General features: G+C 34.2%; 1 protein-coding gene across 3 annotated transcripts; it reads left to right on the top strand.

Annotated features, from left to right (window-relative positions):
- The first annotated feature begins 1,156 nt into the window (after positions 1-1,156).
- LOC146138073 (2-oxoglutarate dehydrogenase complex component E1-like) lies at positions 1,157-23,109 on the top strand. 3 transcript variants are annotated; one of them, XM_083393494.1, is made up of 21 exons: positions 1,157-1,438; positions 2,860-3,054; positions 6,835-6,970; positions 10,094-10,194; positions 10,393-10,547; positions 10,715-10,861; positions 10,940-11,022; positions 11,096-11,212; positions 11,318-11,433; positions 13,000-13,115; positions 13,263-13,359; positions 13,844-13,924; positions 14,201-14,323; positions 15,017-15,205; positions 15,268-15,455; positions 18,082-18,209; positions 18,368-18,546; positions 18,838-19,038; positions 19,264-19,500; positions 19,634-19,788; positions 22,800-23,109. In XM_083393494.1, exons 1-21 carry the CDS (start codon positions 1,175-1,177, stop codon positions 22,900-22,902), a joined length of 3,111 nt encoding a protein of 1,036 aa, XP_083249620.1. In that variant the 5' UTR covers positions 1,157-1,174; the 3' UTR covers positions 22,903-23,109. The 3 variants fall into 3 exon arrangements, with proteins under 3 accessions (XP_083249620.1, XP_083249621.1, XP_083249622.1); XM_083393495.1 differs by lacking the exon at positions 6,835-6,970 and adding an exon at positions 3,299-3,401; XM_083393496.1 differs by lacking the exon at positions 6,835-6,970 and adding an exon at positions 3,299-3,407.

Below are 23,109 nucleotides of genomic sequence, written 5' to 3'. Positions count from 1 at the left end.
GATCTGCTAATGTCCACCTCAGATAAATAGGTTTCGAATCTAGAATAAGGAATCAAAAATATTGAATCCCAAGTATATTTTTAGTAAATTGTTTACTTTTTATATTTTTTCGGTGGATTATTCATAATATATATATCCTTTAATAACAAAACATGATGCATGACTACACGAAAAACAAAGTAAAAACATAAAATATGATATAAAAACCAGGCTGTTGCCTCACCTTAATTTTTTTTCATAACATGATTAAACATCATAACATCTGTATTTCATGTCTTAAGGATTATGGATTTCACTTAACTGGTAAATTCTATAACAGACCCCAAAATATAGTTATTTTCTATATGTCTATTTTTAATAATCCGCAAATGTAATCAAATATAAAAGATACATCCACAAAAGAACAATCTTAACTATAGTAATTTGAGCACTTTTTTGGCATTTGAGCTTGAACAAAAATAATTTTGCATTTTTTCGCACATAAAACTTAACCAAAAGATATTTTGCAGTTTTTTTGATCATACAAAGCTTGATATAAACTAATTTCAACACTTTTTTATTTACACATTGCTTGAATCAAACTTATTTGGCGGACACTTTTTATTGGCATGTAGCTTGAAGAAAACTAATTTGGTGGACACTTGGTGGTACAGAGCTCAAATCAAACTAATTTGGGCAAATTTTTGTTTGTACGTAGCTTGAATAAAACCAATTTGGGTACTTTTTTAAACTTAGCTGAAGTAAACATAAGGTACTGAAGGTATTATATTTAATATATAATTCCTGCAAAATTGTGACCGTGTTGGCTTTCGAACACTACTTGATATGAAATTTGCAAAATAACAACATTTGATTTTTTTGCTTGGACAATTTCGTGAATAAAATGCGTAAAAAATTTGCTTAGTAGGAACAATTACTCATTCCTATGCACAAGCAAGCCCGAAAGAATAATGAGAAAGGTATTTTTCAAGTCATTTGGTTAAAATCTGCCTTATTGTTACAGCGTTTAGACACTCACTAACAGTTTGAATATTTTTGAGACAAACCTACAAATGAAGTCTTATAATGACAACAGATTATTTTAGTTTATGCCAATGAAGCCCTATTTACAAAACTGGTTTATTTGCTTATAATATCTTTATAATTTTCCAGATTAGGCATTTGATTTATAGTAATGCATAGAATAGGTAAAATTCTCACAACTTTCCAAAGGACAACAAGATCTTCACCAAACAGCCAAATTGTTGTGCAAAATAACAAAAGAACTGTACAAAGTAATAGTAGGACTATATATCGAAAATATGCTAGTACCTCCAAAGTTTCACACAGCCAAGTGGCGGCTGCGGCAAAGGCAGAACCATTTCTAAATGGAAGCAATGCAATTTATGTAGAAGATATGTATGAAAGCTGGCTTAAAGACCCAACCAGTGTACACCAGGTATATATGTTAAAATATTTTACATTAAATTGTACGTAAAGCTAATATGTACTCAGTCCTGCATTAAAATGACAAAGGTTAGTACCAATCTACTTTCAGTAGTCTTTCGTAACTTTTTATCCATTATGGCATACTTGCGTATGGAGCGAGCAAAGCGAGTGCAGATTTTTATATATATATGATATTGATATTAAACGACGAGTGCCACAGGAAAGTGCTGATTGACAACAACTCAAGCGAATGACAAGTGCCCTTAAGCAAAAATTAGTTGTTATCATACCTATAGGACTTTATTGATTGGCAACAGATTATGTTAAATGCAAAAGATTGTAAGCCGATTAATATGTGAGATAATACACTTATAAAACAATAAAAAATATTAAACCATTTTATTACATAATGAAAGCAAGTTGAATTAATAGTGAATAATAAAAGCAAATTGAATTATTGGTGAAAAACAATAGGGTAGGGTGGGATATGCAAATGACATGCCATCATTTTTAGTGAGTGTGATTTTGTCTCTTCGGGTGCAGACACTAGCACACCTGGTAAGTGTAATTTTTAATTTAATAGAAACCCTATGACAAGTCACTTTTTCAAATTTAATTAATAATCATTGTATTTCTTGTCTTCCGTACAATTGACTGAGTTCTGGCATGAGCACAGCATATTTATATCAGTGCTGTTTTGCTTTGCTTTCATTTTAGGAATGCCTGCACCCAAGTTTGCACAAAAGTTTCTGCTGGACTTCCGACACGTTTCAAGATACCACTTAAACTACTAAATATGTGTCAAGCGATAGTCTACTTAGAGATACTTTTTTCGGCAACTTCTTGTTTAACTTCCAATGTTTCAATAAAATTTTCTTGTTTTGACTCTGCGTAGTGTAGTGCGTGCTGGTATGTTCCATTCCCTGATAAAGACATTCCCCCTTAAATTCTGAACTAAATCTGAAATTGCCGGAAGAGCAATTTAAACTCAGCATAACTTTCCTAGAAAGAGGATGACTGTGATTTGCTGGTTAAGCACAGAATGCCTCATATGCATACCTTAGTAATATGAAAAATTGTTATTAGAGGGCATTGTTACGTTTTTACCCCAAGTTATCATATTTATGGTTGTCTTTTGTCTATAATTTAACAGTCTCTTACCTAAAGTGATAAGGTCAACTGTGCAGCATGTTACTTGCTTGGGAAGCAGAATGGAAAATGCTGCCTGTCTCTGATTGTGTGGCATTCTCCACTAAAGGTCTTCCCATTTATGTATCTTTAAGATAAATATGAATGTTTAAAAGGAAACAAAGGCCTTTTGAATCATTGAACAACACTAGACAATCAGTGGAGAACGCTATAAGATATATAAAGACGATTTCTATATCAATTTTGGTGTGTAGTCTAATCTTTGCTAATTGAACTTTGCAGTCGTGGAACTCTTATTTCCGTAGCGTAAATGCGGGGATGCCTCCTGGTCAAGCATACCAAGCCCCACCCTCATTGGGTTCTGTTACATCAACAATACCTCATCAATCTGTGCCTGGTCAAACCTTAGATACAAACTTGATTAAAGATGTGGTGGATGAGCATTTGTCTGTCCAAGCCATGATTCGTGGTTATCAGGTAAATATCTTTCTCAACAAAATAAGTACCTCATCTTATAGAGATCTTAGTGTTTTTAAAAAAATTGTAATTTTACGCTAATATGAAGTGTATTACCATTTAAAATAATTACTTTTTACATTATTCTCAATTTGCATATCATTAATGGAATATGAAAGTATGATGGTAGGTTCATATTTCTGTACCCTGTTTTACCTATAACTTTTACCTTAAAGCTAAGGAACTTTGCTATGATTGTGCACAGATACGTGGCCATAGTATTGCACAATTGGACCCTCTTGGTATTCTAGATGCTGATCTCGACTCTACAACCCCACCAGAACTTAACCTTAGCAGTTATAATTTGGGTAGGAGTGATCTTTGCTTATATTCCAGCCTTTCCCAATAACTACTTTAAACAAGGCTCTATGTTAGGTGCAAGTTTGTGCATTTATACACCACTATTTCAAAACAGTGTTTGATGAATGTAGTTTTAATGGTCGGTAACAAAGTTCAAAAACACTTCTCATCTACTTGTTTGCTCTTACATAAAGTTTTGATTCATTTATGGCTGTACTTCACCATCCTGTGAAAATATATGTACTATACAGGCGCATAGCGTTACATTATGAAAAGAGTTTGCCACTAGATCCCCGACCCAGTGCACCTAGGGGGTATAAGTGTGTGATTGGATGGAGCGAATTCTGGAAACATTTCTGTGTTGTGTTTTGTAGGCGCTAGAAATGTGGATTTTTATTCAGATCGTGTGGCTGCAAAATTGTCTGTTATATATCAGAAAACTGCAACTTTTCACCTGACACATCCTTGTACTATTGTCATCAGATTTCAATTGCACATACAACACAGCAGAATTGCGGTTTCACAATAGCCTATGTGACGTATAACTCAAATTAAAAGGTTATTGAATTGTTGCACTTCACGGTCAGAAACGAGCAATGCCTAAATTAATTTGGTTGTATTTGCATTTTTGTCTATTTTGTAGATTATCCTTTAAGATATGATTACAAAAAAAAACTATGCTGCTAGAATTATATAATGATTTTTCTCAAAAAATTAAAAAACTTGTGCCAAAAAGTTCAAAATTAGCATGTTTTAAAGAGTTCAAAGATTTATATAGGTGACTTCAGTGAGATTTTGCCATTTGGTGTGCATTAAGTAGATTATGTGGATCCATCTACCTTGGCATGCTTTTTGATGCACTCATGTAGAGAGGAAAGTTCAATGGAAATTTTGTCTTTGTTAAATGTATGGATGCCAGACAAAACTGACGTATACCATAAATCTGTCACCTTTACCTGGTGCACCGAGGTTGAAACTTGACAAAATGTTCTTGCCTAGGTTTTTAAATATATAATACATGTTAGACATGCCTAGAAGCAATCTTCTAAAGATCGTCAGTGCAAGATTACCACTATACGAAAGTGTATGATTGATTCTTACAAACTGCAATTTCTTTTTTTGCCTTAAGCCTAGTGGTGTTTTTAACGAGCAGCCAAACTGAATCATGACATACCATGTTTTTGCATTTCACACTTATTACCATAATTTAATTTTTTTTTTTATGAAACACATTTTGGTGAATAATGTTTTTTTTATATAAATTGCAATGAAATTTTCTGTTACAACTAGGGATGTTCAAAGTAAAGTAGAATATTGAATCCAATTCTGCCATTTATTTTGGGTAATTGGAACCGATATAAGCACCGATTGTTGCGCCTAATTGTACAAACCAGTGTGGTAAATTGGCTAGTCGCTGCGGCGATCAATTTATAGGGCTTGCTTCGAATGTAGCCGGGTAGTGCACTATCAGCGTTTTTTTCAGGCGACCAATTACTTCGCGTCTCGCGATAACGTGCGTCTAATAATTAATTAAGTGTCAATCTACATCTCCCAAAGCCCTGGTTACAACCATGAAGGTATTATGTTTTCTGTTAAGATTAAGGCTAATTAAAACAGTCAACCGAGCCACCTGCATAAGAGTGCTTAATCAATTTAATGCTAATGAATGTACAACAAGATGTTATAACTCAGCGGTTCCCAAACTTTTCTAAAAATTTTGCCTTGCGGACCCGTTGCAATTGTTTTGATTTCGCGGCCCCATAAAATTTCAAAGTCAGTTAACCCAGGTTTCCTTATAGTGCACTGGGGCAGTCACGATTCTTTCTACTTCAACAACTTTCTTACTCATGGTGGTCTACGGTTGACTGCATCGCGGGCCACAATATTTCTTGCCTATTCTTTGCGGGCCACATAAAGTAGGCTACATGCGTACCAGGAGCAGATCAACGTTTTTCGTGGGACATGAAATGTTTAAAGATGACGTCACAAAGTAGCATCTATAGACAGATACGCTCCAGAAACTTGCTTCTGTCATCGAACTTGTGCGCAAATGAAATCGAATGTTAGGAGACTGGAAAAAAATGATTTGCACGAAGCGCAAAAAAATTTTGTATTTGACAAAAATTTTAATTAGATGACTGCATTTTATAAGCGTAGAATGTTCGTGTAAGAGAGATGTTGCATACTCTCCAATCACTAAATTACAAAGACATTATCATTTTGTGCAAAAAGGTTTAATTAACCAGATCAATTTGGCTGAAATTGCATCTTGGGGTCAGGGCGTTTAGCCTCAAGTCATGGTGAAAACTGTAAAGCAATACTTTCCAGCAGCGTGATATATTTTATCGTACATTTGCTTAAAAACGCAAATATAACTTATAAGTTCGCAAAAACAGCCATTTTAGAAAGAAAGTTCCATATTGGACGCACTTCTCTAAACCGGTCTAACACATCCCAAGAATTAGGTGTTCTTGCCACCCTGGATCCGAATTGATGTCGGGCCTGGGTTTGGACCACCCTGTTCTAACTAATGCGAACGATTTGCTGATAGCAGGTAGTACAGCATAATAGATGCTTTATGATGTCACAAGAGACATCATAAAACACGCTATAATCAAATAATAAAGCAGAACTAAACACAATAATGATGACAGATAGTGTTTAAAACATAGACTAATGTTTGAAAACTTACTAATTCCCCTTGCGTACCCTCTGAAACTGCTCTACGGACCCCATTTGGTCCGCGGACCCCAGCTTGGGAACCGCTGTTATAACTCATAATCGGCAGAAGAGTGCCTTCTTTGGCGCAGAAAGCTGGCCCAAAACAGGCAGGTTTTTAATGGCAAATGCAATGTTTCTGGTGTAACGTTGCAATCATGGTTTAAGTTTTTGTGTCTCCAATCGGGGTCAAGACTCCTAGACACCCCCACACTATCCCCGGACTATAATGGATTTATGCATTTAGAAGTAATTTATCCCTAAGTATGCTACATTCCATTAACTTTGACTTATTCCCCAAATGTGATTCGTTAGCCTATTTTATTAATTTAATTCTGCTTTTTATTGTAACCAATCTTATATTTTATGACAATTGTATTTTTCATTTATAAGGAAATGCAATATTAGGAAATGTGGTTGGTTTATTTTTATTGGGTTTATTATTTATAAAAAATAATTAGGTTAAGTGACAAAATATTTTTGCTGAAGACTAGTTAAGTGGGAAAAGCAAAACAGAGAAAGGATAACACGAAAGTTAATTAACTGTAATGTGGACAAGATAATTGTTATATATGTCTGTATGATTGTATGTATCTCTTTTTTCGTTAATCGGATGTCCAATGCCATTACCACGACACAAGCTTCAACAAACACACTACATTTGTTTGAAAGGCAAATAGAGGTTAACATGTTGATGTTTTAAAGCGAGTTTGGATTTCTTAGATACGTGGCCACTTACTGAGCAATCTGGATCCACTTGGAATTGCAAAATATGACCGCAGACACTCCGAGCTGTCCAACCTAAATACTGAAGCAAGTTTGACAAGCAGTGTTATTATGGCAAAAGACAGCCAATTTGGTATTAATTGAATGAAGTTCGGTGTTTTGGGCATGTCATGTAGAAACCAGTTTCATTGATTTAAAACTCACTTTGCATATTTGTGTTTTGGTGCAATTAATTAAGCTAATAGATTACTTAACCCAGCTCAAAACCATTTAAATTTGAAACAATTGCATTTATTATCCTAAAAAAACAATTATTCATTTTTGTCAAACTTTAAAATTTTGCTTGAGCTTAAGTGGCTTTCCGCGATATTGTTCACATTAATTAAAAAAAGAATTGGCAGGCAAACATTATTGTTTTAATTTACACCAGGCAAAGCAAGTGTTAAGTTAAAAATATTTATACTTAACTTCGTAAAAATACACCAAAAATTAGTGGAATTTGACCAAATAACATTACCTCCTGTTGGTAGATTCTAATGTTTGATTCACTTTGAGGGGGCAATAAAGGCCATTAGGGACAAATGCATGTTTTTATATGATTTCTTTTTTCAGGATTTTGTAACACCGGGCACTTTTCCCACTGGAAATGTTGTTGCAGTTTACAAAGTCCCAATATATACTTATCTTATTTATATACATGCAAAACAAACAGATATCATGAAACAAGTGCCCACTTTGGTTTTTGAAATAATGTTAGCTTTATTGCAGGGTGTGTGCTCCACCCACCCTGTTATATAGTGCTACAAAAAAATATAGAAAATAAATCTCAATAAATTGAAATACTTGATTTGTAAGATGCAAATAAATAATAATGTATAATAGGACACTGTAGCCTTTAACACGTTCACTGCAATTCTGAATTTTTCTTGCGGTGCGATTACCTTTAATTTTCTCTACCGCTAGCTGCCGCCACAGCTTTCCTGCCAAATTTAGGCGACATGTTTTCTTCGCTTTTAGAGTTCTTTCAGACAGTTTAATCTTTTGTACACCGGTGAGTCAAATCGCATTAAACACAAACTATATTGTAGCCAGCGGGGTTTGACCCACTGGAGGCTCGTATAATTTTAAGCAACTTCTAGAGTAAAGCTTAACTCCTTGTGTGATACATCACAGGTAATATATTGGGAGTAATTTCTGTTTCAATTGTTGCAAAATGAATCCTGCATCATTACATGGGGTTGCGACTGTCGTATATTTTGTCAGGGGGTAGTTTATGGGTGGTTCATTAATTGAGTCATTATAAACAGTGTTATTTACCAGGTTATTTTTTGTAGTATTATATATTACACTTTGGTTTATTTTGTTATACGGTTTTCAATATTTTTCCCCCTTAAAAAAAATGCTCAGCCAACCCTTGGGCCCAAACCACAAAAATCTGCAACCTTCTGGATCATTTTTTTTTATCTAAATTCGAAGTACAACCAACAGTTTTCTTATAAATCAAGTTTTTGTTTTAATTTGCCATAAAACCACTCGATTGTTGGGTTGTTCACCCCTGAAAAACAAACAAGGGATTCATAGTATTATTTTTATGGTTTATTAGCGATTTGGTTTACATTAATAGCATATTGGCGAATATTACACGAGGGAGATATATTTCTAGATATTACTGAGGTAGGCGTAGAGAGCTTCAAATAACTTAACGTCACACTATTTTATAGCGATAAAATAAGACCCTCTCATAATTTTGTGCCAATAAACCCAATTAACATAATAAACATAAATTTTAAGGAAGAAAGCCGAATATGTTAAGTTTTAAAATTTAACTGTATCAGTACCAGATAATAAACCCTCAACTATTTGAGGCGCAGTTAACATCGCATCGCCGTGAATGTAAAAAAAACAGTAATTTTGGTATTAAAGTATTTTTTATCCATTATGCTTCTGCCTTTCAGAGTGGTGGTAAAAAGTTGTAAAGTCATTTTCTATGCACATTTTTATGTTATTTTCTCCTGTGCTTTTGGGTATTTATGTTTAAGTTTGGGCCTTTACTGATCTACCCTTATCGCATCTATTACTGCACCTGAACACATTTTCTGGAGGTTTTAAAACATTACTTTGTTTAACCCCCTACTAACTGAATCAAGTGTAGGCAGTATTATCCAAAATATTTGAAAAAACTATTAAAGAATATTTAATTGTTGTGAAACAATAACAAGACTTAGTCAAACAATGTAAAATATGGAATGGACAGCTGTGCCCTCTTGTGTTTTGAGCTGGATTAATAAAAACATAAAAATATTATATTTACTTTGCTTCTTGTTATAGATTCAAGAAACCAAATGGTTAATTGTTTGATTATATATTCCTAAATATTTTTTATTTGTTTTTTTATAATATATGTATGCAATTTGAATTCATGTGACTGACTAGCAATAGAAGTACACCTTTTTACAAATATTTTTAAGCATTTTACTAACATTGCACAAATGTACTATTACTTTGCAATGTATATCAAATATGAAATTATTTGCTGCTTTGGGTGCTTCTGTGAGAATACAATATAACAAAATAACAAACCTATTGGGTGTTAATTGTTTCATGCATGATATGGACTGCCTTTGTGTGTTAGTGTGAAGACATGATATTGTGTAAACTTGTATGTGTTAAAGTATAAGTGGTGTTATTTAAATAGTGGTGTACAAATCTACTAATTTGCTTTTGATTTAGCAATACTCATACCTGTAAACCTTACATATATGTCTATGCTTACTTTTTATATGAGGGAGAGTGGGGTAAAAATTTCTCATTGGATTTAACATAAGTCTTATTTAAGATATTGTTTGCAACACAATTCTTGATGTTTTATAATGTTTGTTGAATAAAGGAATATTTGAAATATAAATTTATACCATAAAAAAGTGTTTTATTTTAATTTTATATTGTTGTTGTTTATGTCGGCACATTTAGTGTGGGCAGCGATTTGCTTTCAGGATATTGAGACCTAGTATTACTAAACCATGGAAGACCCAGACTCACCATGGAAGACCATACAAATCAACACCAAATACATTGACCAGTGGCAGTCAGTTTTATTTTAAAAAATATAAAAAACTCTGCACTAACATGTGCAAAACCCCACTCCTCTCTTAGTTTAAGTGACTTTGTACCAAGTGAAAACTGCCTTTTAAAAATGTTTTTATCTCCTTGAATTATTTTTAAGAACAGTTGCATAACAAATACATTGTTTAACAAGGTCAATCTGATATGAACAAAGTTTACCAACTGCCTAAAACTACAATGATTGGTGGTTCTGAAAAGACATTGCCTTTAAAAGAAATTATTAGCAGATTAGAGGTATATTTTATTTAAACTGAACATATTTTTTAATTTTTAACAGACTATAAATCTGCCTAATTATACTCGCTTTATGTTTTATGGAATTACTAAAAAAATGCCCGGTTCTCTGACCAAATGTTATTACAAAAACACACATAGTTAAAAAACATGAAAAAATAATGTATCTGGAGTTAACCGTTGTTGATTGTCTTACAGAACACTTACTGTAGAAATATTGGTGTCGAGTACATGTTCATAAATAACTATGAGCAGTGTAATTGGATACGTGAACAGTTTGAGGTTCCTGGAGTTACACAGTTAAAAGACGCTGAAAAATTGTTGGCTTGGCAGAGGGTTCTAAGATCTACCAAGTATGCTTTCAATTGAGTTTTTATGCATTTAAACTTCTTATGTTTCCATAGAGTGTAGATTTGTTATTTCGTTTTTGTGCACTAGCTACCGATTCATTTTTTGGAAAGTCACTTAATACATTTTGCAACTAATGTGATAATACATTTGCAACTTCTGTGGTTTGTAGATTTGAAGAATTTTTGGCGAAAAAGTGGACAAGTGAAAAGAGGTTTGGTTTGGAAGGATGTGAAATTCTTATTCCTGGATTAAAAACTATCATTGACACTGCATCCAATGAGGGGGTGGACAGCTTTGTTCTTGGCATGCCACACAGGTCTTGGTGTTTTTGCTTTTTGTCATAAAAGTAACAGTCGTTTCTTCTATTGTCAACAAGCTACATTAATTTATACAGAGGTCGACTTAATGTCCTTGCAAATGTTATTCGTAAAGACCTTGATCAAATTTTCTGTCAGTTTGACAGCAACATGAAAGCAGGTTAGTTGCTTTGTTGTTTTGTTGTTTTGTTTTTTTAGGTTATGATGCTTTCATTGCATTTTTGCTTTTCCAGGTGATGAGGGTTCAGGTGATGTCAAATATCATCTTGGAATGTCACACCAACGCATTAATCATGTAACAAACAAGCTAATTAACTTGTCGTTGGTGGCTAATCCCTCACATCTTGAAGGTTGGACCATTTAATATTTTACTGCTGAATGCAGTCACCACACAACTTGTTGAATTATAACTTAGTTTATACACCAATTTACATTCCATTTATGTCATTGTGCAGCTGTGGATCCAGTGGTCCAGGGAAAAACAAAGGCTGAGCAATATTATAGAGACGACACTAATGGCAACAAGGTCATGTCAATATTGATGCATGGTGATGCTGCATTCTCTGGTCAGGTAAAAGCTGCACCTCTCTTTGTTATTGGCGAACCTTTTTATGCCTTTTAAAACCATTAAATTGAATATCTAAATTTTACCATGGCTGTATTTGACAAACCTATTTTTAGCTATAAAACTATGGTACAATAAAAGACAACCAGATAAAGTTACAGCTGCTGTATATTTTATTGGAGTATATTTTCAAGGCTGATTATTTTATTTTATGGAAGTGTTAGTTGTCTGTTATAAATAGCGTTATTCACTAGGTTTACTTTTTAAATATTATTAATTTTTACTTTGGTCCGTGGTTTAGTATCTACGTTATATGTTCTATAGTTTTCATAACTGGTTTCTGCAAGCAAAAACAGACATGGGCCAAAAAATTCCCGCTTTAACTTATGGCTTGGATGCGAAAGGGGTAGTTGGCAAGGTATACACAAAACAAAAATCCAAATTCCAGCAAAGGTGACCAACTGGCACTTGACGCCCAAAAACTTCACCTTTAAGAATACTTTTAGAGCTTTTTTTTTTGTCAATCTGGCAACACAGTTCTCAAACGCCATATAAAAAACGCTTCTTGCAATGCTTCCCTGCGTTTTACTAAGGGAGAAACTTTATTACATGGCCTTGTCTCTTCATGTACCACCACCATAAATTCAAATATGACAAGGTATTTGGGAATGTTAAAAAAAAATTGATAAATAGACTTTATGTAGATAATGCTTATGTCCATGTTATTAAATTTGGCCAGCTAACCTCTTTAAAAATCAAATATAATCATTCTCTTAAAATGGTTTAACACCCATTGTTTACTATACTTTTGCCAACTTTACTCTTTAAATGCATTTACTTTTTTACCATGCCTTGGCCATGTCACTGTTAAACCAGACTTTAAATCTTTTGTTTCGAGCAATATGCAAAACTCTTTTATGTGCCTAATACGCCACCTATCAAATCGAAAGTTTTGCTAATTTATATAAAACACATTTTTCTCATCAGAAGCGTACCAAAGCAAACCAAAAAAGAATAACCTCGAAAACAAGATATGTCCCGAAAATATTGTTTTTGCCCATATAATTATAGGCTGCGAAACGTATTTGGGTAGAAGTGCTTGAAATTGGCTACAAAATTATAAATCACCAGAACTGTTCACCATAGACACTAAATAATATATCCCTCAAAGTTGATTTTCTCCACTTTATGTTAAAAGTGTTAAAAAGGGATCTACATAGCCTTGTTGAGCACAGTAGCAGTTTGATTTATGTACAGATGTACCTTTGTTACTATAGTTGAGAGGCTCACTAAACGTGCTGTGATTTCTGTGGTCCATCATAGCCAGGGAACTGCTGGCTCAAAAGTTCAGTGACGCATTCTGACTGGGATTGTTTTTATATTTTTTAAGCAATATAATATTATTTTCTAAAGTTTTTCAGTGAGGATTTGTAATATTATTTTATCAGGAGCAATTAAAAATTTGATAGCTAGGTTAAATTGCTGTCTTATAGTGATACACTGTGCAATATAAGTCAATGCCCTGCAACGTTTATTTTCAAACCACCCTACTTACAAAAATTATTTGCTCAGGGTGTGGTTTATGAAACGTTCCACCTGAGTGATTTGCCAGAGTACACAACAAATGGAACTATTCACATCGTTGTCAATAATCAAATAGGCTTTACAACAGATCCAAGGCATTCAAGGTATAATTCAGTTTTGTTCAACGACACAGGAATGCTGTCTTCTTCTATTATAAAAACCTGTGCAATTAGTTTTGATTCCCAATCGTTTAAAAATATCTAAATGATATAAAATTATGTTTCTCAGCAATATTTTACTTGTCAATTTAGATCATCCCCGTACTGCACTGACGTAGCAATGGTGGTAAGAGCTCCCATATTTCACGTCAATGCTGATGACGTCGAGGCGGTGATTCACGTCTGTAAGGTACTGGCGTAGTGCTTTAGTGATGGTTAAACTCCCCAACACGAACCGGTTTGTACATAAATGCCGGTCGCTCTATTTCCTGTAATCAAAATGCCAACTAGAGCCACGACGCGCGACCGCAACCCATCCATAACATTTGAAAAAGGTCACCTTGTGCTTATTTTTAAGTGATTGGCTAATGACTCAATCGGAAACCTCCCTAATAGAAGTTGCGCAACTGCTTTTGCCATTCCTTAACTCACAGTTTGGTTAACAAGTGACGTGTCTCCCCCTATTCCGTATTTCATTTCTTTTTATTTTGCAATTGATATTTAGAAGTAATTTATATTTTTGCCATTATTAACCACACTATTTGCGTAGTTTTGTGATGTTGTTAAGCACAATTTTTTTCCACAAAATAATGGATTGCAAACGAACGATATGCAAATAACCGTGATGGTTCATATGGTTCGCTTTAATTGCATAATTAAATTTTTGTCTTCAGGTAGCCGCTGAATGGCGAATGAAGTTCCACAAAGATGTAGTTATCGATCTTGTTTGCTACAGGAGAAACGGGCACAATGAGGTGAAATAACTCATATAAAAGTTAGTTCATAGCATTATTTAATATATAAAAAAAATAATTTCCTAATCGATTTTTGTAGTGGAAGCCGATTGAGAAGTATCTACATGGCTTTTCTACAAAAGGCTATTTTTTGACCTTAATCTATTCATACGTATAACCATTACGCAAGTAGCCTTAACGTTACTGTGTTAGTTTTGTAATCTTGATATAAGTTGACGTATCGTCGACGAGAAATTTAACAGTTGTTTCTGAATGTAATGTTGTGCAATCTTTTAGATGGATGAGCCTATGTTCACACAACCACTTATGTATCAGAAGATCAAACAACATCCTAACGTATTTAAGCTTTATACAGAGAAACTACTAAAGGAAGGATTGGTTAAACAAGATGACATTAAGGTATAATTATATACTTTATCCGTCTCCAAAACACGTCTTTGTTACAGGGATAAATTAAAAACAATATCAACTACAAAACTGGGTATTTGTTTGATGTAGTAAGGTGCTAACATTTTGCGCTTATGCGTTTAGCACATTGTAAAGAGGTATATTACACAAATAGAAAGTATCCATTTGTCCAATATTATAAGTTAATACTTGTTGTTTGTAAATATCATATAACTAGAGTAAGTTTGCTAAAGCCGCGTGTTATAAGGCCAGGTATGCACCTAAAAACGCGAAGAAAAAAATAAGTTTCTCTGGAAAAAAACTTGACTTACAAGCTAAACCTCAAATTTAATTTTTACGGTTTATAGTTCACACTGTTTTTCAAAACAATGTAAAATTAAACTTATGACAACCGTGGAAGGAATAGATCTATATTTTTGTTTTAGTTATGAATGACGTTGATAGACCCGACATAATTCACAATGCGTTTATATAAAATCCATTAGCTTAGTGCTTTTCACGTTTATGTGGATTGCCATAATGCGATTAATTTGGTTAGACCACTCCTAAATCACGAATAGTGGCGGCAGGCCCAGAAACTATAAATTTCTGCTTTCAACAGTCATGTGTGCCTTCCCGTTGTTAATGAAGGAATATCGCTTTATTTTATCAAAGATTGTTTAATAAAAAAATTCCTTTGTTCAGGGTAAAATGCAAGAGTATGACAAGATTTGCGAGGACGCTTTGGAAGCTTCAAAAAGCATAAGCCAAATTAGTTTTAGCAGTTGGCTAGATTCGCCATGGAAAGGATTTTTTCAAGACCCATACGGAAATGTTGAACTCAAAATAAAAGACACTGGAATTTCTGAGGAAATGCTGGAGAAAATAGGCAAGGTGTGCACCGTAGCACTATTTTATTCGTGTATTCCTATTATCCTAAAATCAATTTGTTGCAGAAATTTTCAAGAAACAATGAAGTCACAATTCACTCGGGATTAAGGAGAGTGCTTAAATCGCGCGAGGACTTGGTTAAGAACCGTTCCATCGACTGGGCTTTAGGAGAAGCCATGGCTTTCGGCAGCTTGCTGCAAGAGGGAATGCACGTACGACTTAGTGGTCAGGACGTTGAGCGCGGAACATTCAGGTACAGATCAAGGACGAACCTAGGAGTTTTTCAAATTAGTCTAACTACATTAAAAATGCCCCCACGTTCGCGCAAAGCGCAAAAACCCTTTGTTTGTTTTATTACTGAGTAAACGTGTCGTTATTCATAATCACAATTGGAATTGCACGATAAAAATAGTTTCGGAAAACGCCATTTTATTAGTTAATCTAGGTTTTATGGTATCATTTAAACAGGGCTGGTAAACTTCCAGGGTTGTGCTATTTTTTTTAAATACTCAATAAAATCAGTCAACAACAATAAAATGTATTCAGAATTTGGCTAAACTTCCATTGTCGTTAGCTTTAGGATAAGCACGGCTCCTGGTAAAATAAAGTCGAATGGGCTCGTGTGCAGTTAGTAAGAGATCGCTGACCGGGTAAATTATGAGTTATTGGTGGGTCGTATAAGTTGCTGACCTGGTCATGGACTGATTTTTGTTGCAATTTATGATTGGTTCTGCTTAGCCAATGTGAATGCGCTTAACCACGCATTTTCAAAACTTTAATATGCTAAACACTTTTTTGCATTTGTTTATTTGAGAAAAAATGGATAGAAAACATTTTTTTTGCACCTGCAGGGCAATTAATCTGCCTAGCACAAAATTCGATATAAATGACGATGTTTTACTATATTTTTGTATTTTTAAGATTTTTATTAGCTAAGCGTTTGATTAAAAAAATTGCGGAATCTACAAAAACAACAGATGTAATCATCCTGTCTGTTTCGTTAAACGACAACGTTAATTAAAAGTTTTATTAAAAAATACTCAATAAAAATCAAGATCATAAACTTATCAATTGTCATAACAACAAGCAACATAAATATTGTTAAAATGATTACTGCATAAATCTTACGACTGTTTATTTATAAGGATGTTCCGAACCTTAATAAACAAGTTTTTTTTTCAAATCACGACTGAATTATCATTTTGTTCGTCCCTCCCATCAAAAAGTCTACAGATTTCACTGTTTTCAGTTTTCTTATCAATTAAGCATAAAAACAATGTTGTTTTATGAATTTACTGTGCCTGAGTACCAGTTGTTGCAAGATTTAGTTTTCAATAATTAAAATAATATTAACGGCTGATGATGTTTATTGTATAACTTTAGGCTGTGTTAGCAATCGTACCTACGTTAAGTTTAAATAAATCGTTTATCACTATCTGTTTTTGTTGGTTTAACCTTTGAAATTTTTAAACTTCAGTCTGCATAAATATAACAAGTTTGCGGACCACTTTTTAGGCAAACAAATGACGTATTGATTGCGGTCTGGCAAGTTCTCACGCTTAAATGCCTCGCAAACTAATTAGAAATGTTATTATCGTATTTAAAGATTTTTTGACTCTTGTTATTATGTTTAAAGCGAGAAGATGTCACATATTTCTTATCACGTTTTTTTCTATTAATTGTAAACTGCTTATAGATTGTATAAATGTCATACAACTGAAAATAAATTAAACTATGTTAAAAAATCAATGTTAAATTATGTTATTTCGATTATTGTTGTTACCAGTACCACGATGTTTTGTGTTAATTTTGGTATTTTAGTTAGAATTGTAGGATCAAATACGTAGCTCCCTTGACTAATAGTTTGATTCCCAATGCTGTTAGCCGCAATTCTGGTCGTAAAAGTTGTCTGACTGAATTATCGTAATAGTCTGCGTCACTGTGTCTATTGTAAAAATAGGCTTGCTTATCTATATGACGCTCTCTTTGTCAAGCCTAAAAAAGACTTTGCCTTTCAGCACACTGTTTATAAAAGAACGTACTATCATATACCCGATATGTGATGATGTATATTGCGCCTTAAATGGATCGAATACCTTACTACAACGCGCTACACTTGACTAAGCACGTTTAGTCGATCCATTTTATACACACACGCAACGTTGATATTTTAACAAATCAGTAACCTTGAAAGTTTTAACTTCTCAAAATCTTGAATTTGCTCGAGGTAAACAGCGCCAGAAAGCCCTTTCTTACAAATAATAGCATTAAAATCACGCAGATAATTGAGACAATTTTGTTTAAAAATGTTTTACGCTCTAACGCCGAGCAATGTTTTACGCATTTGCAAAACTCTTTGAAAATTATAGTTTATGAAGACTAAACTATCTTACAGTAACGCAGATAGTTTTTGCGCCTTTTTATACATCGCTTTTATACCAAATGTTTTATCCTTGAAAGGTGCTAGTCTTATTGTGGAAAAGCATTCAAATGCATTCAGGCACAGTCACTGGCGAACAGTCGAGGGACTTCCAGCGCCTTTGCTATTTTTGCCAATTACCAAAAAAACATAGCAAAGGATATGAAATTTCTGTTTACCGAACGTGTTGCTGCACGTATTGCAACGTTTAGACATAATGCAAAATGTTTTGACGTTTTAAAGAATATTTTTGTCTATCCCTGACATAACTTTTTGGTTACATGCTATTAGTCATTGCTAATGCATAAACACACGAGGCTAGCAATCTTTACTTGTTATGATTAAACTGGCAAATGTTTAATTGAACCTGAGCAACAACGGATATTCGTCAATTGTTAAACAAAATTTTTTTTTTTATGTCCGAATTTGTCCAAAAAGTTTGTTTGTTTTACAATTACAGTCACCGACACCATGTACTACATGATCAAAAGGTGGACAAGAGTGTTTACGTGCCATTGAATGACCTCTCTAGTGACCAAGCTTCGTACACAGTTTGCAACAGCTCGCTGTCAGAATACGGAGTTTTAGGTTAAGTATTTTTTGCGAAATTGAAAGAAATTATAACTCATTTATTGTTATTTGGTTTGGTCAGTTAATTTTCACTAAAATAAAAGTGACATACAAACCTAGTAACAGTATTTTGTAATTCAAGAAACAATTGTCCATCTTATGATTAACTTTCATAGGTTTTGAACTTGGGTATTCGATGACAAACCCGAACGCACTTATCTGCTGGGAGGCTCAGTTCGGCGACTTTAACAACACTGCTCAATGCATTATCGACCAGTTCATATCCAGCGGACAAGCCAAATGGATGCGCATGAGTGGGCTTGTGCTCCTGTTGCCTCATGGATACGAAGGAATGGTTAGTAACATTTTTTAGATAAATTAAAATCGCTAGGTATTCTAAACACGTCAGTAGAACGACAGTCCCGGTTTGGACCAAGGTAGGTTCGAACATCATCGCAGGCTAGTTGTTTTTCTAGCCTGGCCTTGCTTGCACGAAAATCCTGAATAAGCCTACTTATTTCGCTATGCTATCCCGAAGGCGCTATGCGTATATAACGTACGCATTGTTTTGTTTTTAATTCGCCTGGCGGTTTGTTATTCTTGTAGTTTTGTATCAGAGTTAGCTTATAGTTACGTCATTATTCAGGGTCCGGAACATTCTTCAGCTAGACCCGAGAGATTTCTTCAAATGCAAAATGACGACCCTGATCACTTTCCTGATATTAACTCAAGTGGCTTTTTGGTTCGTCAGTTGCAAGACGCGAATTGGATCATTGCCAACTGTACGACGCCCGCAAATCTTTGCCACATTTTAAGAAGGCAATGCAAACTTCCCTTCAGAAAACCAGTGTGTAAACACAAGTATAATGAGTATTTATGATTACTATGATGTAGTTTAGACCCATTTTAAATTATAAATAAAATTAAAAAACATATAACTATTGTATTGTACGGTAAAAAAACATCCGTATTACGCTTTAGAACGACTTTAGATAAGCTAGTTTGGGTACTAGTACCTTGGACTGTATAACAAACTTCGAGCGTAACAACTCAGGGAACAATTTTTTTTAAGTTGATCCTTTTTACCCCGAAATCATTGCTACGTCACCCTCTGGCACGATCATCCTTCGATGAAATGCTGCCCGGAACGCAATTTCAACGCATCATACCGGAGAGTGGGCCCGCCTCCGAGGAACCGGAGAAAACACGCAGAGTGATCTTCTGCACGGGAAAAGTCTATTATGACATATTGAAAGAGAGGGAAGCTCGTGGATTAACCAAAGACGTGGCGATTACTCGCATTGAACAAGTACATAACGCCTCATGAATGTACACCGCATCTAAAATTTATCCAGTTTTTGTATTTATTAGTACCATGCTATTACGTTAACGAATTGTGCACTGCCACGTTTTTTAATGATGATTTATTTTGATGTTTTTAGATAGCCCCATTTCCGTTCGACCTTGTTTATGCCGAACTGGAAAAATACCCAAACGCAGGAATTCATTGGTGCCAGGAAGAACACAAGAACATGGGATTTTACGACTACTGCAAACCGAGAATGCGAACTGCTGGAAACTGGTCCCGCAGAGTGCAGTAAGTTTACTATCAATTATGATGACTAAGGCGATTATTTTTTGACCGAAAAATTGAGAAATTTTGACCTGAAAATTTACAATTTTAACAAATTTTGACCTAAAAATATATTTTTTTGACAAAATTTTGACCTCAAAAGAAATACATTGCGTTAAACAACAAATTGTTGTATGAAGTACTGCTGTATAGTGTCTTGGGCGTCGCCAACCACACGTTTTACATGTTTTACTGACTATACCGATCGAACACAAATCAGATATTTTTTTCGAGTTTATACTAAACTCATGAAAATGCTTATTGTTATTTTGTCTTTTAAAAAAGACAAACAAACAATATGCTGGCTATTTAAGAAAAATGTTGTGTAAACAGTTGAAATAGGCCTACAACGTAAAAATAATTTCAAAAAATTAACAAAGATCTAGTTTTCGAAATAGGAAATGTGATAATTGCAGTCACAAGCGAAAAAGACAGCAAATACTGTTCGAAACATTTGTCCAAATCAAAAAACAACTATAATGCAAAAACGAAGTTCTAGATGAGGCTAATGTGATAATTGATAAACTATTCTGCAAGCTTGGTGTATACCGTATATTGCTCTTATGAAGACATAATACAGTTAAAATGTCGTTAAATATAACTAAAAACTAAATTTTCTTGCTAATATTTTAACTGAACGATAGTTTCGAAAAGCTGACTAAGAGTTTTTTTTTCTTTTTGTAAACGATTTATGTGCATTTTAATCGATTTTGACTTAAAATATTTTGACAAATTTTTGACCTAACGTGTAAATTTTGACAAAATGTTGACTTTTTTTAACAAGTCAAAAATAATCGCCCTAATGATGACCTATGGGTACTATAGTAAAAGTGCCTCTTGTTAAACGTGTACAGTGGCTACTCTAGCTAAATGCCTATGTTTAAGATGAAACATTTCCCTTATTTTTTTCTTCCTTTTCACGAACAAAAATGCTTATAGAAACCCTACCTATCCGGGGGAAATTAGAAACTGGTATTTCTCAATTAATTTTTGTTATTCGGGGAGGTATATTAAAACCAAAAAGTTCCACCTATTCTGGTCTGGGAAACGACGCCGACTTTTAAATCACCGTCAAGAAAAATCATTCCATGTCAATTGACGTCATGTCGTCACGGGTTTTCGTCACTTATCAGATGTGTGTAATACGCTTAATCTTTTCAAATCATCGACTATAACATGCGGCTTCAGCAAATGTACCACGCCAGTCGATTAAATGCCGCTTCCACATAGGTCGTATCCTTATGACGTGTTACTCATTTGGGTAAACCATTTTAGACACAATCAGCGGCTAACGGTCAAGGACGACTTTCTAGAAAGAGCATCACATGTTATATAATTTATATTTACCCAACGTGTAGCTCCACGTATTGCAACGTTTCGCCTGAATAAAAATGTTATACCAGTTTAAAATATATTCGCAATATTTAGCCCTCTGTCGAAGATGTTAAGCGTTCTGTAATATCATTTTTGGTTGCATGTGAATTGGTAGTTGGCACATTGTGTTTTATAATGATGTGAAGTCTGCGTTATGCTGCTCGTTTTTTTAGGTAAATAGCTAAACGTTGTTTCCCACATACTGACATAGTTACGAATAATATAAAGACCCTGCAGACCAATAAAGAATTAGTCTAGTTTATTTTTGACCGAGGCCTCATAAAAAACATAAAATGTCTTGGGAGGGCTGATCACAAAAAGGGGTCTAAAACTCTAGTACACATGTTGAACGGTGATTCCTGTCAAACAATGGTTGTTAATATTCCTTGTTTTTTTTTAGTAAAACCCATAATTATTTAATTCCGGACAAAATCATTTTTTTAATGTGCTTATGAACTTAATTATGTCATTCAGGGTGACGAATTGCAAATAAAAACAATCAGCAAGCTACGGTTTGATAGACAAATGAATTTTGGGAACATAACGTAATGATGTTAAAAAGCAGTCTTGTCCGATTTGCCGTCGGACTTTTGGGTTCCAAACCGAGCGATGGGCCGTCTCAACGCACAGCAAACTTTTTTTTGTTGGGCCCACATTGTTTTTTTTTTACAAAAGCAATATGTGGCAGTGTGGCCCTCATTAAGTTTGAATGAACCATGCTTTGTCTTAATCGAAATGGTATGTTCGACCAAATAACCATACTATTATTTTTACCAAAATTGCCGCAAAGTACACAATGCTCACAGGGATACGATCCACGTTGAATACTTTGGCGTAATTATTTGGGTAAAATCTGGCGACTTTATTCCCAAAGTTACTACAAAAACCGTGAACAAATTTGTTTTTCCTGGAACCCTCCATTATTTTGTTCAAAATTTATGTTCCTTCTGAAAATGCGCAATTGCCCTAGGCAATTGCTGTATTTAAGTTTCCAGTTCATATTTTGTTGTTGTTGTTGATGTTGTGATGTTGAGGTAATAATAATATATATATCCGTTGTTTGGTAAACTAAACCAGGGGTCCCCTTTGAGAGTCTTTAGAAATTAATGGCCCCCTCTTTTTCAACCTTTTAAAAAAATTAAGAAACGTCATTTTAATTATAAAACAGGTTTGTACTGTAACCGCTAGTTAGAAAGATAAAATAATAAACACAGCACAGATACCTTTCATCATATTCAATATTTTAGTAGGGGTAGCCAATGCGAATATTATTATTAATAAATCATAAAAAACTCAAGATTAAGAAGTTTCTCATTGTTGCCTTTATTAAATTTCAATTTATTTTGTTATAGTGGAGTAGACTAAGAGATGATAAATTAAAAAAAATATTTTTGAATTTTACTTGCCGCCTTCAAAAAGGCTACTTGCCCCCTAGGGGGCATGGCCCCAGGTTGGAAATTCCTGAACTAAACAATAAAAATATTAAAGCGGTGAATGCACAGTTGCACATCACGAAGTCCGCTGCATTTTGTTTTTCATCTTTTTAAAAAATCTGTCGAGTTCCCTTTTAATGTCGTTTTTTATGACTTGGCTGTGTACAGCTATACCGGACGTGCTCCGGAGGCCGCACCAGCTGCTGGATCAAAATCAAAGCACGCCAAGGAGCACCAAAAGTTGCTTGACGACGCCTTCCGCAAGTTATGAGCAGAGAGGAACTTCAAGCACCCTTTTTTGATATACACTATAATTGTTGCCTAAACATCGGTCTGGTGTTGACAATGTAAACGTTTTGTTTGTCCGTTATTTACAGCTCTTTGATGATATTTATATTTTTGTTATTGTTAATTTACCGAGTTTTGTCCTAAATTTCAAACTAAAAACGCCTGCATAATAAATTCATGCTGTAATGAG

Source organism: Ascidiella aspersa, chromosome 7 (assembly GCF_963924565.1).
Source record: "Ascidiella aspersa chromosome 7, kaAscAspe10.2, whole genome shotgun sequence".
Classification (NCBI taxonomy): domain Eukaryota; kingdom Metazoa; phylum Chordata; class Ascidiacea; order Phlebobranchia; family Ascidiidae; genus Ascidiella; species Ascidiella aspersa.
Note: the sequence above shows the minus strand (reverse complement) of the source record. Positions and strands in the feature narration are given on the sequence as shown.

Excerpts from the sequence above, each read along its gene's own strand:
- LOC146138073 (XM_083393494.1), top strand. The coding sequence starts at position 1,175 with ATGCATAGAATAGGTAAAATTCTCACAACTTTCCAAAGGACAACAAGA. Across the intron at positions 1,439-2,859 it reads ACCCAACCAGTGTACACCAG|TCGTGGAACTCTTATTTCCG; the intron begins GTATATATGTTA and ends TGAACTTTGCAG. Across the intron at positions 13,116-13,262 it reads ACAGATCCAAGGCATTCAAG|ATCATCCCCGTACTGCACTG; the intron begins GTATAATTCAGT and ends TTGTCAATTTAG.